The 16,360-nt window shown below is 46.0% G+C and overlaps 1 protein-coding gene across 1 annotated transcript; it reads right to left on the reverse strand.

Annotated features, from left to right (window-relative positions):
* Positions 1-33: 33 nt before the first annotated feature.
* On the reverse strand, positions 34-14,982 carry LOC112256091 (myozenin-2-like). Its single transcript, XM_042325847.1, has 6 exons — positions 14,812-14,982; positions 14,004-14,088; positions 12,080-12,237; positions 9,280-9,430; positions 2,049-2,223; positions 34-1,094 (listed from the first exon to the last, which is right to left on the reverse strand). The coding sequence occupies exons 2-6, from the start codon at positions 14,077-14,079 to the stop codon at positions 908-910; spliced, it is 747 nt and encodes a 248-aa protein (XP_042181781.1). The 5' UTR covers positions 14,080-14,088; positions 14,812-14,982; the 3' UTR covers positions 34-907.
* Between the last annotated feature and the right edge of the window lie 1,378 nt (positions 14,983-16,360).

A 16,360-nucleotide genomic window follows, 5' to 3' on the forward strand; every position in this document is an offset into this window, starting at 1 on the left:
CTAGGGGCAACGTCATCATCCTACGTCTTGAGGTTCAAATCAAATCAAATCAAATCAAATTTTATTTGTCACATACACATGGTTAGCAGATGTTAATGCGAGTTGTTAACAAGGGTGTTACAAAATGTCTGCCCACTCACTCAGTTTAACCATATCTCAGCAGTGGATTTGAGTTAACAGCAAACAACTAAAGGCGTGAAATCAAATCCAACTCAATCTTGGAATTTGGTATCAAAAGTGTATTCTTTTAAGTTTTAAGGGCTACTGTGTTTTGTGCGTGGTGGTGCATAATGTAATCTGTATACCCACCCGTCATGGATCTGTGTATTTAGTGTACATCATAAGAGTTGTTGAAATGTGCCAAGCATCCTGCAGAGTCGATCTCTTGAGAGGAACATTTTTAGATTCTCATTCATATTATGGATTTGTTTCTCACTTTGATACAATTTTATTATTGTAATGTTTCACGTATGTTGTCCGCTTATGCCATTAAAACAAGTACTCTATCATTTACATTTACATTAATCAAGATCACACTGTCAGTCCTTTATAAACAGGGGGGGTCTGAAAGAGGGAGCGATGAGTGAACAGGGGATGGGAAGGGAGGCAAGTGGTGAGGTGAATGGGGGAGTGAGGATGGGTAAGAGGGCATTAAGATGAAAGAAAGGAGGAGTGACTCAATAACAGGGATCACTCGAGTTACAAGTTGCCCCTAACCACAGATCTACCCTTATCCTAACTATTAAACAGATGAAAATATCTGTATTTAGGGGCAACTTCTTCCTAATCCGGATAGGTCATCTTTGAATCCAGAGGGATGAGGATGGGTAATAAGAGCAGATTAATGCTTCAGTCTTTTCTGTGATGTCACCAGAAGTTTGAAGGACGTGGGTGAGCAGTGGGCCAATCACAGGTCGGTGGATTCAGGGGAGTAGTCATGACCCCATCCCCGTGGTGCTCTGTTGAAGTTGGGCCGTTTACACATGCGGTCCAGGGTCGTACCAGGGAGGTGCTGTGAGTCCAACAGCTCGAACCCCATCACTGGGATCACCCTCTTACTCTGCTGCTGTGGGCCTCCAAAAGGTGTGGCCGCTCTGAGAGAAAGAGGGATGAATGTGTTGTAAGTGTTTGAGTGTATCTTTGAGGGAAGGGAATGACTCGGTATATCCAGCCTTACATAACCTCAAATACATCCGCTGGGTACCAGATCTTTCTCACTCAACAGTCAGATCTAAAGTGGAAGCTTTTAGATTGTTATGTGATGCCCAGTCATCCACACAGCTCTAATGACCCTGCCTGGCATGGACTAGTGACATTTTAGGTCTGAAATAATTCAGGAATCATTTGACTATAGATGGAGCGCTGTGGCCCACACAGTTTGTGTGACTCAGACTTACTTTATATTATACTCAATTAAACCCACATACCTTGTTAATTAAAGGAGTAAACCAATCCATCCATGTGTGGTTCAGTTACTGAATGACTGGCACCACATGAGTGGCAGTGCACTAATGAAGTGTGACGTTTAGCCTTTATTCTGGGAGTTGCCTCACACTGCGTGTGCCAGGGTAAGAGGAGCCCCTTCGTGCACCATCGGTCTTTAAGGGACTGACTCTTCCCCTTCTTTCTGGAGCCTGCTTTAAAATAGCCAAATGCCGGACAGTCACAGTCCAAGGAGGTGCGAGCCAGAGACAGGATTACTTTTCAAATGGAGTGGAAACATGGACGGGCGCCGAGAGAAGCTAATTTGAGATAATTGTGTTAATAATTTGATAGCATGCTTCGGTCATCTGCGGCTTTATTTGAAGATGGGGGTTTGAGATTGGTTGTCTTTCCAAAGAAAACAATGCATAATATTGTCCTGCTTTTGAAGTGTGAAGTCGTCAGAGGTCCTTTAGTCTAGCCTAGTTGTTGTCAGCGTTACACCTCAAGTTAGTGGGCCGGGTCTCTACGTTTGATCTGGCTGCACCTTTTGTTGTCAGGGTTACATCTCTAGTTGGCGGGCTGTAGTGTGGCCCCCTGTGGGTTAGTGAGGTGGTGAGACTGACCTGTTGAAGCACCTGTAGTTGGCAGGCTGTAGTGTGGCCCCCCGTGGGAGCTGGGTGCTGAGAGTCAACAGGAGCCTGTCACTGTCACCCAGGGCTTCCCTCCAGGGGGAACAGTAGGACCTGGTTGTCAGGTTGAACTTCTCACAGGGGATCTCCTTCAGGGGGCTCCCGTAGCCTGAGGTGAGAGGCAAAAGGTCAGACAAGACTCAAGACAGTCCCTGAAAGCACTTAGGGCTTACACATCTACATAAAATAATCACTAACCTAGTATCAGGACATGGTTACCCTGACTAACCTAGTGTCAGGACAGGACATGGTTACCCTCAATAACCTGGTGTCAAGTCATGGTTACCCTGACTAACCTAGTGTCAGGACAGGACATAGTTACACTCAATTACCTGGTGACATGTTATGGTTACCCTGACTAACCTAGTATCAGGACATGGTTAACCTGACTAACCTAGTGTCAGGATATGGTTACCCTGACTAACCTAGTGTCGGGACAAGGTTACCCTGACTAACCTAGTGTCAGGTCAGGACATGGTTACCCTGACTAACCTAGTGTCAGGACAGGACATGGTTACCCTAACTAACCTAGTTTCAGGACATGGTTACCCTGACTAACCTAGTGTCAGGACATGGTTACCCTGACTAACCTAGTGTCAGGATATGGTTACCCTGACTAACCTAGTGTCAGGATATGGTTACCCTGACTAACCTAGTGTCAGGATATGGTTACCCTGACTAACCTAGTGTCAGGATATGGTTACCCTGACTAACCTAGTATCAGGACATGGTTACCCTGACTAACCTAGCGTCAAGTCAGGACATGGTTACCCTGGCTAACCTAGTGTCAAGACAGGACATGGTTACCCTGACTAACCTAGTGTCAAGACAGGACATGGTTACCCTGACTAACCTAGTGTCAGGACAGGACATGGTTACCCTGACCAACCTAGTGTCAGGACAGGACATGGTTACCCTGACTAACCTAGTGTCAGGACATGGTTACCCTAACTAACCTACTGTCAGGACAGGACATGGTTACCCTGACTAACCTAGCGTCAGGTAAGGACACGGATACCCTGACTAACCTAGTGTCAGGTCAGGACATGGTTACCCTGACTAACCTAGTGTCAGGACATGGTTACCCTGACTAACCTAGTGTCAGGACAGGACATGGTTACCCTGACTAACCTAATGTCATTTAAGGACATGATTACCCTGACTAACCTAGTGTCAAGTCAGGACATGGTTACCCTGACTAACCTAGTGTCAAGTCAGGACATGGTAACCCTGATTAACCTAGTGTCAGGACATGGTTACCCTAACTAAACTGGTAACAGGACATGGTTACCCTGACTAACCTGGTGACAGGTCATGGTTACCCTGACTAACCTATTGTCAGGTCAGGTCAGGACATGGTTACCCTAACTAACCTAGTGTCAGGTCGGGACATGGTTACCCTGACTAACCTAGTGTCAGGACAGGACATGGTTACCCTGACCAACCTAGTGTCAGGACAGGACATGGTTACCCTGATTAACCTAGTGTCAGGACAGAACATGGTTACCCTGACTAACCTAGTGTCAAGTCAGGACATGGTTACCCTGACTAACCTGGTGTAAGGACATGGTTACCCTGACTAACCTAGTGTCAGGACATGGTTACCCTGACTAACCTAGTGTCAAGTTAGGACATGGTTACCCTGACTAACCTAGTGTCAAGTCAGGACATGGTTACCCTGACTAACCTAGTGTCAGGACATGGTTACCCTAACTAAACTGGTTACAGGACATGGTTACCCTAACTAACCTGGTGACAGGTCATGGTTACCCTGACTAACCTAGTGTCAGGTCAGGTCAGGACATGGTTACCCTAACTAACCTAGTGTCAGGTCGGGACATGGTTACCCTGACTAACCTAGTGTCAGGACATGGTTACCCTGACTAACCTAGTGTCAGTACAGGACATGGTTACCCTGACTAACCTAATGTCATTTAAGGACATGGTTACCCTGACTAACCTAGTGCGAGGACAGGACATGGTTACCCTGACTAACCTGGTGTAAGGACATGGTTACCCTGACTAACCTAGTGTCAGGACATGGTTACCCTGACTAAGCTAGCGTCAGGTAAGGACATGGATACCTTGACTAACCTAGCGTCAGGTAAGGAGATGGATACCCTGACTAACCTAGTGTCAGGTCAGGACATGGTTACCCTGACTAACCTAGTGTCAGGACAGGACATGGTTACCCTGACTAACCTAATGTCATTTAAGGACATGGTTACCCTGACTAACCTAGTGCGAGGACAGGACATGGTTACCCTGACTAACCTGGTGTAAGGACATGGTTACCCTGACTAACCTAGTGTCAGGACATGATTACCCTGACTAACCTAGTGTCAAGTCAGGACATGGTTACCCTGACTAACCTAGTGTCAAGTCAGGACATGGTAACCCTGATTAACCTAGTGTCAGGACATGGTTACCCTAACTAAACTGGTAACAGGACATGGTTACCCTGACTAACCTGGTGACAGGTCATGGTTACCCTGACTAACCTATTGTCAGGATATGGTTACCCTGACTAACCTAGTGTCAGGACATGGTTACCCTGACTAACCTAGTATCAGGACATGGTTACCCTGACTAACCTAGTATCAGTACATGGTTACCCTGACTAACCTAGCGTCAAGTCAGGACATGGTTACCCTGACTAACCTAGTTTCAGGACATGGTTACCCTGACTAACCTAGTTTCAGGACATGGTTTCAGGACATGGTTACCCTGACTAACCTAGTGTCAGGTCAGGAAATGGTTACCCTGACTAACCTAGTGTCAAGACAGGACATGGTTACCCTGACTAACCTAGTGTCAAGACAGGACATGGTTACCCTCACTAACCTGGTGTCAAGTTATGGTTACCCTGACTAACCTAGTATCAGGACATGGTTAACCTGACTAACCTAGTGTCAGGATATGGTTACCCTGACTAACCTAGTGTCGGGACAAGGTTACCCTGACTAACCTAGTGTCAGGTCAGGACATGGTTACACTGACTAACCTTGTGTCAGGACAGGGTTACCCTAACTAACCTAGTTTCAGGACATGGTTACCCTGACTAACCTAGTGTCAGGACATGGTTACCCTGACGAACCTAGTGTCAGGATATGGTTACCCTGACTAACCTAGTGTCAGGATATGGTTACCCTGACTAACCTAGTGTCAGGATATGGTTACCCTGACTAACCTAGTATCAGGACATGGTTACCCTGACTAACCTAGTATCAGGACATGGTTACCCTGACTAACCTAGCGTCAAGTCAGGACATGGTTACCCTGGCTAACCTAGTGTCAAGACAGGACATGGTTACCCTGACTAACCTAGTGTCAAGACAGGACATGGTTACCCTGACTAACCTAGTGTCAGGACAGGACATGGTTACCCTGATTAACCTAGTGTCAGGACAGAACATGGTTACCCTGACTAACCTAGTGTCAAGTCAGGACATGGTTACCCCGATAACCTGGTGTAAGGACATGGTTACCCTAACTAAACTGGTTACAGGACATGGTTACCCTAACTAACCTGGTGACAGGTCATGGTTACCCTGACTAACCTAGTGTCAGGTCAGGTCAGGACATGGTTACCCTAACTAACCTAGTGTCAGGTCGGGATATGGTTACCCTGACTAACCTAGTGTCAGGACATGGTTACCCTGACTAACCTAGTATCAGGACATGGTTACCCTGACTAACCTAGTTCCAGGACATGGTTACCCTGACTAACCTAGCGTCAAGTCAGGACATGGTTACCCTGACTAACCTAGTTTCAGGACATGGTTACCCTGACTAACCTAGTTTCAGGACATGGTTACCCTGACTAACCTAGTGTCAGGTCAGGAGATGGTTACCCTGACTAACCTAGTGTCAAGACAGGACATGGTTACCATGACTAACCTAGTGTCAGGACAGGACATGGTTACCCTGATTAACCTTGTGTCATGACAGAACATGGTTACCCTGACTAACGTAGTGTCAATCAGGACATGGTTACCCTGACTAACCTAGTGTCAGGACATGGTTACCCTGACTAACCTAGTTTCAGGACACCACATGGTTACCCTGACTAACCTTGTGTCAGGTAAGGACATGGTTACCTTGACTAACCTAGTGTCAGGTCAGGATGTGGTTACCCTGACTAACCTAGTGTCAGGACAGGACATGGTGACCCTGACTAACCTAGTGTCAGGACAGGACATGGTGACCCTGACTAACCTAGTGTCAAGTCAGGACGTGGTTACCCTGACTAACATAGTGTCAGGACATGGTTACCCTAACTAACCGGGTGTCAGGTCAGGACATGGTTACCCTGACTAACCTAGTGTCAGGACACTGTTACCCTGACTAACCTACTGTCAGGACAGGACATGGTTACCCTGACTAAGCTAGGGTAAGGTCAGGACATGGTTACCATGACTAACCTAGTGTCAGGTAAGGACATGGTTACCCTGACTAAGCTAGGGTAAGGTCAGAACATGGTTACCCTGACTAACCTAGTGTCAAGTCAGGACATGGTTACCCTGACTAACCTAGTGTCAGGACAGGACATAGTTACCCTCACTAACCTGGTGTCAAGTTATGGTTACCCTGACTAACCTAGTATCAGGACATGGTTAACCTGACTAACCTAGTGTCAGGATATGGTTACCCTGACTAACCTAGTGTCGGGACAAGGTTACCCTGACTAACCTAGTGTCAGGTCAGGACATGGTTACCCTAACTAACCTAGTTTCAGGACATGGTTACCCTGACTAACCTAGTGTCTGGACATGGTTATCCTGACTAACCTAGTGTCAGGATATGGTTACCCTGACTAACCTAGTGTCAGGATATGGTTACCCTGACTAACCTAGTGTCAGGATATGGTTACCCTGACTAACCTAGTATCAGGACATTGTTACCCTTACTAACCTAGTATCAGGACATGGTTACCCTGACTAACCTAGCATCAAGTCAGGACATGGTTACCCTGGCTATCCTAGTGTCAAGACAGGACATGGTTACCCTGACTAACCTAGTGTCAAGACAGGACATGGTTACCCTGACTAACCTAGTGTCAGGACAGGACATGGTTACCCTGATTAACCTAGTGTCAGGACAGAACATGGTTACCCTGACTAACCTAGTGTCAAGTCAGGACATGGTTACCCCGATAACCTGGTGTAAGGACATGGTTACCCTAACTAAACTGGTTACCCTAACTAACCTGGTGACAGGTCATGGTTACCCTGACTAACCTAGTGTCAGGTCAGGTCAGGACATGGTTACCCTAACTAACCTAGTGTCAGGTCGGGATATGGTTACCCTGACTAACCTAGTGTCAGGACAGGACATGGTTACCCTGACCAACCTAGTGTCAGGACAGGACATGGTTACCCTGATTAACCTAGTGTCAGGACAGGACATGGTTACCCTGACTAACCTGGTGTAAGGACATGGTTACCCTGACTAACCTAGTGTCAAGTCAGGACATGGTTACCCTGACTAACCTAGTGTCAGGACATGGTTACCCTAACTAACCTGGTGACAGGTCATGGTTACCCTGACTAACCTAGTGTCAGGTCAGGTCAGGACATGGTTACCCTAACTAACCTAGTGTCAGGTCGGGACATGGTTACCCTGACTAACCTAGTGTCAGGACATGGTTACCCTGACTAACCTAGTGTCAGGACAGGACATGGTTACCCTGACCAACCTAGTGTCAGGACAGGACATGGTTACCCTGACTAACCTAGTGTCAGGACATCGTTACCCTAACTAACCTACTGTCAGGACAGGACATGGTTACCCTGACTAACCTAGCGTCAGGTAAGGACATGGATACCCTGACTAACCTAGTGTCAGGTCAGGACATGGTTACCCTGACTAACCTAGTGTCAGGACATGGTTACCCTGACTAACCTAGTGTCAGGACAGGACATGGTTACCCTGACTAACCCAGTGTCAGGACATGGTTACCCTGACTACCCTAGTCTCAGGTCAGGACATGGTTACCCTGACTAACCTAGTGTCAGGTCAGGACATGGTTACCCTGACTAACCTAGTGTCAGGTCAGGACATGGTTACCCTAACTAACCTAGTTTCAGGTCAGGACAAGGTTACCCTGACTAACCTAGTGTCAGGTCAGGACATGGATACCCTGATGTACTGAACACTATCAGCCAGAATGTTATCAGATATTCATAAACACTGCTTTATAAACAAACTGTCAATCAAAATAGTTTCCTTACATTGTCCTTCCTGCATACTCCTATAGTAGTTGTTCTTATATACCAACATTGGTGGTAAAACGGAAACTCAAAAGGATATTTCACCCCAAAGTCAAAGTTTATAATTTCCGTACCTCAAAAGTCATCTGAAGTAAAACTGACCCCATATTCCAAACTCTGAATTAGACGTGACCTAGTTCTGTTTACTAATCCCCCCTATCAACTTCTGATTTAGGGGTGACCTAGTTCTGTTAACTAATCCCTCCTGTCAACCTCTGATTTAGGGGTGACTTAGTTCTGTTAACTAATCCCTCCTGTCAACTTCTGATTTAGGGGTGACCTAGTTCTGTTAACTAATCCCTCCTGTCAACCTCTGAATTAGAGGTGACCTAGTCCTGTTTACTAATTAATCCCTTTTGTCAATCTCTGAATTTGAGAAGACCTAGTCCAGTTTACTAATCTCTCCTGCCAATCTCTGAATTAGAGGTGACCTAGTCCTGTTAACTAATCCTTCCTGTCAACCTCTGAATTAGAGGTGACCTAGTCCTGGTAACTAATCCTTCCTGTCAACCTCTGAATTAGAGGTGACCTAGTCCTAGTAACTAATCCTTCATGTCAATTCTGAATTAGAGGTGACCTAGTCCTGGTAACTAATCATTCCTGTCAACCTCTGAATTAGAGCTGACCTAGTCCTAGTAACTAATCCTTCCTGTCAACCTCTGAATTAGAGGTGACCTAGTCCTAGTAACTAATCCCTCCTGTCAACCTCTGAATTAGAGGTGACCTAGTCAGTCCTGTTTACTAATCCCTCATGTCAACCTCTGAATTAGAGGTGACCTAGTCCTAGTAACTAATCCCTCATGTCAACCTCTGAATTAGGGGTGACCTAGTCCTGTTTACTAATCCCTCATGTCAACCTCTGCCAACCCCTCCCCTCCAGGGTTGCCAGCTACCTGGGGCGATGACATTGGGGCTGCCCTTCTTGGCCACAGTTTTCTGTAGGGTGGTGATCAGGCTGTGTTTGCCAGGCATCATATATGCCTGGTTCTCCTTCCCCCCCTGGGGCTCTTCTACTGTCTGGGAAGGCATGGGCTCTGGAAGGCCCTGGACAGGGACAGAATCATTTTCTGTGTTAGTGCCATGTCAACTCTGTATCTCTACTATTTCCTGTTATGTACTTTGTGTGAAAGCTGTACATGGATGGCAGGTGTAACACTGTGCAGTTATCTTGCTCTTATTGGTCTATGCCTAGCAGCTGACCTACTAGATGCATTGTCATGGGAATGTTTGTTCAATGGTCATTTGACCAATGTTTCTTAATGTTCCAATAACCTTGTCCAAGTTGTCATCCTCCAAGGAACCGTGAGCGGGGACAGGCCAAGGTGTCCCTGCCTCATCAAACACAGCTGAGTCATAAATCGAACAGGCTAACAAGCTGCTGTACTGTACGTCAGGGAGACAGGTCTAACAGGCTAACAAGCTGCTGTACTGTACGTCAGGGAGACAGGTCTAACAGGCTAACAAGCTGCTGTACTGTACGTCAGGGAGACAGGTCTAACAGGCTAACAAGCTGCTGTACTGTACGTCAGGCAGACAGGTCTAACAGGCTAACAAGCTGCTGTACTGTACGTGAGGTAGACAGGTCTAACAGGCTAACAAGCTGCTGTACTGAACATCAGGTAGACAGGTCTAACAGGCTAACAAGCTGCTGTACTGTACGTCAGAGAGACAGGTCTAACAGGCTAACAAGCTGCTGTACTGTACGTTAGGGAGACAGGTCTAACAGGCTAACAAGCTGCTGTACTGTACGTCAGGGAGACAGGTCTAACAGGCTAACAAGCTGCTGTACTGTACGTCAGAGAGACAGGTCTAACAGGCTAACAAGCTGCTGTACTGTACGTTAGGGAGACAGGTCTAACAGGCTAACAAGCTGCTGTACTGTACGTCAGGGAGACAGGTCTAACAGGCTAACAAGCTGCTGTACTGTACATCAGGTAGACAGGTCTAACAGGCTAACAAGCTGCTGTACTGCACGTCAGGGAGACAGGTCTAACAGGCTAACAAGCTGCTGTACTGCACGTCAGGGAGACAGGTCTAACAGGCTAACAAGCTGCTGTACTGTACATCAGGTAGACAGGTCTAACAGGCTAACAAGCTGCTGTACTGCACTTCAGGGAGACAGGTCTAACAGGCTAACAAGCTGCTGTACTGTACATCAGGTAGACAGGTCTAACAGGCTAACAAGCTGCTGTACTGTACGACAGGCAGACAGGTCTAACAGGCTAACAAGCTGATGTACTGCACGTCAGGTAGACAGGTCTAACAGGCTAACAAGCTGCTGTACTGCACGTCAGGGAGACAGGTCTAACAAGCTGCTGTACTGTACGTCAGGGAGACAGGTCTAACAGGCTAACAAGCTGCTGTACTGTACGTCAGGGAGACAGGTCTAACAAGCTGCTGTACTGTACGTCAGGGAGACAGGTCTAACAGGCTAACAAGCTGCTGTACTGCACGTCAGGGAGACAGGTCTAACAGGCTAACAAGCTGCTGTACTGCACGTCAGGGAGACAGGTCTAACAGGCTAACAAGCTGCTGTACTGCACGTCAGGTAGACAGGTCTAACAGGCTAACAAGCTGCTGTACTGCACGTCAGGGAGACAGGTCTAACAGTCTAACAAGCTGCTGTACTGCACATCAGGGAGACAGGTCTAACAGGCTAACAAGCTGCTGTACTGTACGTCAGGTAGACAGGTCTAACAGGCTAACAAGCTGCTGTACTGCACGTCAGGTAGACAGGTCTAACAGGCTAACAAGCTGCTGTACTGTACATCAGGGAGACAGGTCTAACAGGCTAACAAGCTGCTGTACTGTACATCAGGGAGACAGGTCTAACAAGCTGCTGTACTGTACGTCAGGGAGACAGGTCTAACAGGCTAACAAGCTGCTGTACTGTACGTCAGGGAGACAGGTCTAACAAGCTGCTGTACTGTACGTCAGGGAGACAGGTCTAACAGGCTAACAAGCTGCTGTACTGCACGTCAGGGAGACAGGTCTAACAGGCTAACAAGCTGCTGTACTGCACGTCAGGGAGACAGGTCTAACAGGCTAACAAGCTGCTGTACTGCACGTCAGGGAGACAGGTCTAACAGTCTAACAAGCTGCTGTACTGCACATCAGGGAGACAGGTCTAACAGGCCAACAAGCTGCTGTACTGCACGTCAGGGAGACAGGTCTAACAGGCTAACAAGCTGCTGTACTGCACGTCAGGTAGACAGGTCTAACAGGCTAACAAGCTACTGTACTGTACGTCAGGGAGACAGGTCTAACAGGCTAACAAGCTGCTGTACTGTACGTCAGGTAGACAGGTCTAACAGGCTAACAAGCTGCTGTACTGCACGTCAGGGAGACAGGTCTGCAGGTCTAACAGGATATCTCACTGGATATGTCTCTACCACAGGAAGTTGGTGGCACCTTAGTTAGGGGAGGACTGGCTTGTGGTAATGGCTTGAGCGGAGTAGGTGGAATGGCATCAAATACATCAAACACATTGTTTAAGGCCATTCCATTGGCTCCGTTCCAGCCGTTATTATGAGCCCTTCTTCCCTCAGCAGCCTCCACTGGTCTCTCCAGTATGGCCTTGTTGTTTTTCCATAGAAATAGAATGTCTTTGAACATTGATTGAACATTCTGTTCTGCATTGAAATGGCATGGCATCTAGCGGATAGATGCAGGGCTATGTGTGTGTGTTCTTACATTGCTGTATAATTCGTTGACTTGGTTCTCCAGAGTGAACCTCTCCACCCTCTTCAGTCTCTCCTGGAACATGCGGGAGCCACGGTTGGACTGAAGGTTCAACTCCTCCATCATCACATCCTTGGGTATGCTGATCTTCTTCCCCAAGTTCAGACCTCCTGGTACACACACAAAAGCACAGAATAAAGAGTATTATATATGACTTTCCCTAGGTCTCAAAGTGCTTTCCATTGTATGGTAACTCATCCCATTTGCCACTAAATAATTAATCAGGGGAAGACATGAACTGACAGACACAAACAGACAGATGCTCACAGAAACTAAGACACTGAAAGCGACACAGACTCAGATCTGAGAATAGAATCTGATTTATCCATTTGACTGGTACAATGGCACCTCCACCCGCTGGCCCGTGTCAGTCAGAGAAACCCAGTGGATGACGCAACAGAGAGAGAACCCGGCTTCCCCCAGCAACATGGGTTGCCTCAGGACTCGTGCTCCCTGTAGTGTTCTGTATGTGGGATATTAAGGTCTATTCTTACTCTCAGCTCCAAACAATTCATTGAGGATCAACTGACCCGACCAAAAGCATAACTCCAACTATCACATCATCACTAATCCACAAGCCTAGTGTTGAGTTTACTACTATGGGCCAAATGTATCACAGTACTACTCTATTGCAACTTTGGAATACCCCTGAGAGTAGAAGGGTGTGTAATGTTTGTTGTGGTGCAGTGTCGGGTATATAAATAGAATGTTTGGAAGAAGCAGCTCTTATAGGAACTCTGTCTCTCCCTCTCTTTCCTCTCACTCTCTCAGTAAAGGGTTATGTGAATTCCTGCCTTATGCCAGTTGCGTTGTCGACAGGAGTTGCCTTTTGACGGGCCTGTATAGTATAAAACCAGCCAGCCGGGGGTCGATCACATTATGCTGAGTCCGATGGGTCTGATGCCAATGCCTGTAACTGGCTAAGACCATCGGAAAACCAACAGACCCAGGCGGAATGCCCCCTGTGGAATGTTCAGCCCTCTGAGACTTCTAACTCCAGAGTTCTACAGTATACTTCTTGAGTTCAGGGGTTTACTCCCCCACATGCTCTTAGCTGAGGAGAATGCTTTGATGCTTTACTATACTACCGATGAAGACCAGAGCTGTGATGACAGAGTCAATCCAGCCTATATTAATCTATACTTATAAGTGTGAGTAATAACATGTCAAAATATGTAGCTAAGTGAGTAATCATTTCTTAACATATATCTAAGTGAGTGTTAAAACGTGTGATTCATTTCCATTCTACAGTATATCCTATGCCTGTGTGTCTGAACGGTTTGCTACTGGTGGCAAACCTAATGTCCCACCTCTGGAATTCAATCAACTGTATTCAATTCCTTCTCTAGGCTGATAGACATTCAAACTCCGCTGTTCTCATAGCTTATTTCCCTCCCCGGAGGACAATGAAGTATAATCAGTTGAATGTCCCATAGAATTAAATAGAATAGTAATTTAATATACAGTGGGGTCCCAAATTATTGACTCCCTTGATAATTCAAATATTTAGCTATATTGTATGCTGAAAAAATTGGGAAATGATATTATTTTATGCTAATATAATTGCTCAAAGACAGAGATTTACTGTTACAAGAAATACAAAATTAATCTCAAAATGGTATGGGTCACAATTATTGACACCCCTAAAGATTTTTATGAATAAAGTAGTCAAAAGTCTAGCATTTGGGTCCATATTCCTAGCATGCAATGACTACACACTTGGATGCATAACGTCCCCTGTTATTGGTAATGGAGAGAGGTTAGCATGTCTTGGGGGTATGATATTTGAACCTATGTAACTTTGTCACTCTTTTTCATGGCCATTTTTATCAAGGAGTCAGTCATTTTGGACCCCACTGTATCTCTAAGTTCTTACCTGGCCCGGCCTCTGAACACAAAGCCCTGGACTGCTGCATCCTCTGCTTGGCCAGGTCATCATAAGCTGATTGCATTATCTTCCTCTAGTGGGGGACAGGTGGTGATGTGGATGGATTAAGAGAGGTTAGGTACTGGTTCAGAAACACACTCGCTCAAATACACCATTTAAATATTTTACAAGATCAGTAGGCTACTGTAGATTAAGCAACAGTTTGTCACTCAAACACAAAAACATGCACATGAATGAATCATAGTATCATTTTAACAGATAAAAAAAGAACAATCTGTCAAGTATGTAAACATGAATAGAACTCATTAATATGTTGTTTGAGCGTATTATATTCTCTCCATCTTATTTAGAAAGCCCCTTGGAGATGAGCTTGTTTTCTGGGATCCTGTACATCACATTGAGATGAGCTTGTTTTCTGGGATCCTGAATATCACATTGAGATGAGTTTGTTTTCTGGGATCCTGAACATCACATTGAGATGAGCTTGTTTTCTGGGATCCTGAACATCACATTGAGATGAGCTTGTTTTCTGGGATCCTGAACATCACATTGAGATGAGCTTGTTTTCTGGGATCCTGAACATCACATTGAGATGAGTGTTCCAGACATAACCCCACACCTGCTCCCCCTTAGCTTGGCTGCTAGCTAGAAAACCAATGAGATGTGTGAACACAGTTGTAAAACCTGGTATGTAGATCTTCACCCCACAATGTGCTGGCCAACAGCCAAGTTGGAGTAAAACCTTGTAGGATTCATAGCTCAACACCAGTTCCTGCTGGCTGTGATTCAGTCTTACCTGTCTCGCCTGTCTCCTCTCACAGATTCAGCAGTAAAGTTGAAGTGATATGAGATTAGTATATCGCTGTGTGGTTTATCCTCCTGAATCTGGGATGCTTCCCTATCCCACTCTGACGCTTCTGATCTGCGAGGCAACAGTTTGTATACCAGTGATCCCTCGGTGCTTACATCACTGGGTTATTTTAGCAGAGGCGAGGGGTGAGAGAGCCAGGGGGCGAGGGGGCTAGATGGGAGGGGGGTGTAAGGAGATGGAGTTGTAGGGGGATGAGAGGGGGGAGTAGGGGGTAAGGTTAAGGATCTACATCTCTGCCCTCCTATGTCCCTGATAATAAAAATCTGATCCCCTCTGTGTGTGTGTGTGTGTGTGTGTGCTGAGAGAACAGCTGCTGACTCAGTGCAGACAGTGACACTGAGCCCTCAGAGACAGAGACCAAACATTCAGCTGCTCCTTGACATGACAAACAGATAGATACACACACACACACAATCTTGTACAGCTAACCTTGTGGGGACACAATTCAGTCCCATTCAAAATCCTATTTTCCCTAACCCTTAATCCTAACCCATACTCTTACACTAACCTTAACCCTAACCTTAATCCAAAAACTAATCCTAGCTCCTAACCCTAAAACTAATCCTAGCTCCTAACCCTAAAACTAATCCTAGCTCCTCACCCTAACCCTTAACATAATTCTAACCCTAACACTAATTCTAAGGTTAAACCTAAACCCCCTTGAAATAGCATTTGACCTTGTGGGGACTAACAAAATGTCCCAAGTTGGTCAAATTTTTGTTTGTTTACTATCCTTGTGGGGACTTCTGGTCCTCACAAGAATAGTTAAACATGTCGACACACACACACACACACACACACACACACACACACACACACACACACACACACACACACACACACACACACACACACACACACACACACACACACACACACACACACACACACACACACACACACACACGCAGGATGACGTCAGGAAGATGCCCACCTGTGGTTCACAGTAATAGACGGCAGAATATGTGAAGTGCCAGTCAAAGTAATGAGATCATTGGGGTGGAAAGGCCATAGGCGGGTCAAGGGTTAAAGGTCAAAGTGCCTGGCAGAGTTCTATTTTAACAACTGTGCGATTTTCCCTGACACACAGAAGACCGTTGATGCATTGTGGAGCTTGTGCTTCCATATTGAATTACTTACAAGTAGTGTTTTTCCACTCACTGCTGTCAGCAACAAGTGCTCAGACATTAATATTCTCTAGCGTAGCTGATCACCATCATTTGAGGTGGTCGTCAAATAATTACCTGTTGTTTTCATGTAAACCTTTTTACTCATTATTTTAGAATATCTACTTTTCTAAAGCCGTAACCAATGTAATCCAAATGTTGTTTTGGGACATTGATTAATGGCAGAGTTTTTCTGGATGTTTTCTCCATAACAGGCATGAGATTGCTAATGGATTGTCTCACCATTAGAAAGGCTCTACAGTCCCCTCTCTGTCCTGACAGAAAACAGCCCAGTCATCCTGACTCAT

The sequence above is a fragment of the Oncorhynchus tshawytscha genome, linkage group LG08 (assembly GCF_018296145.1).
Source record: "Oncorhynchus tshawytscha isolate Ot180627B linkage group LG08, Otsh_v2.0, whole genome shotgun sequence".
Lineage (NCBI taxonomy): Eukaryota > Metazoa > Chordata > Actinopteri > Salmoniformes > Salmonidae > Oncorhynchus > Oncorhynchus tshawytscha.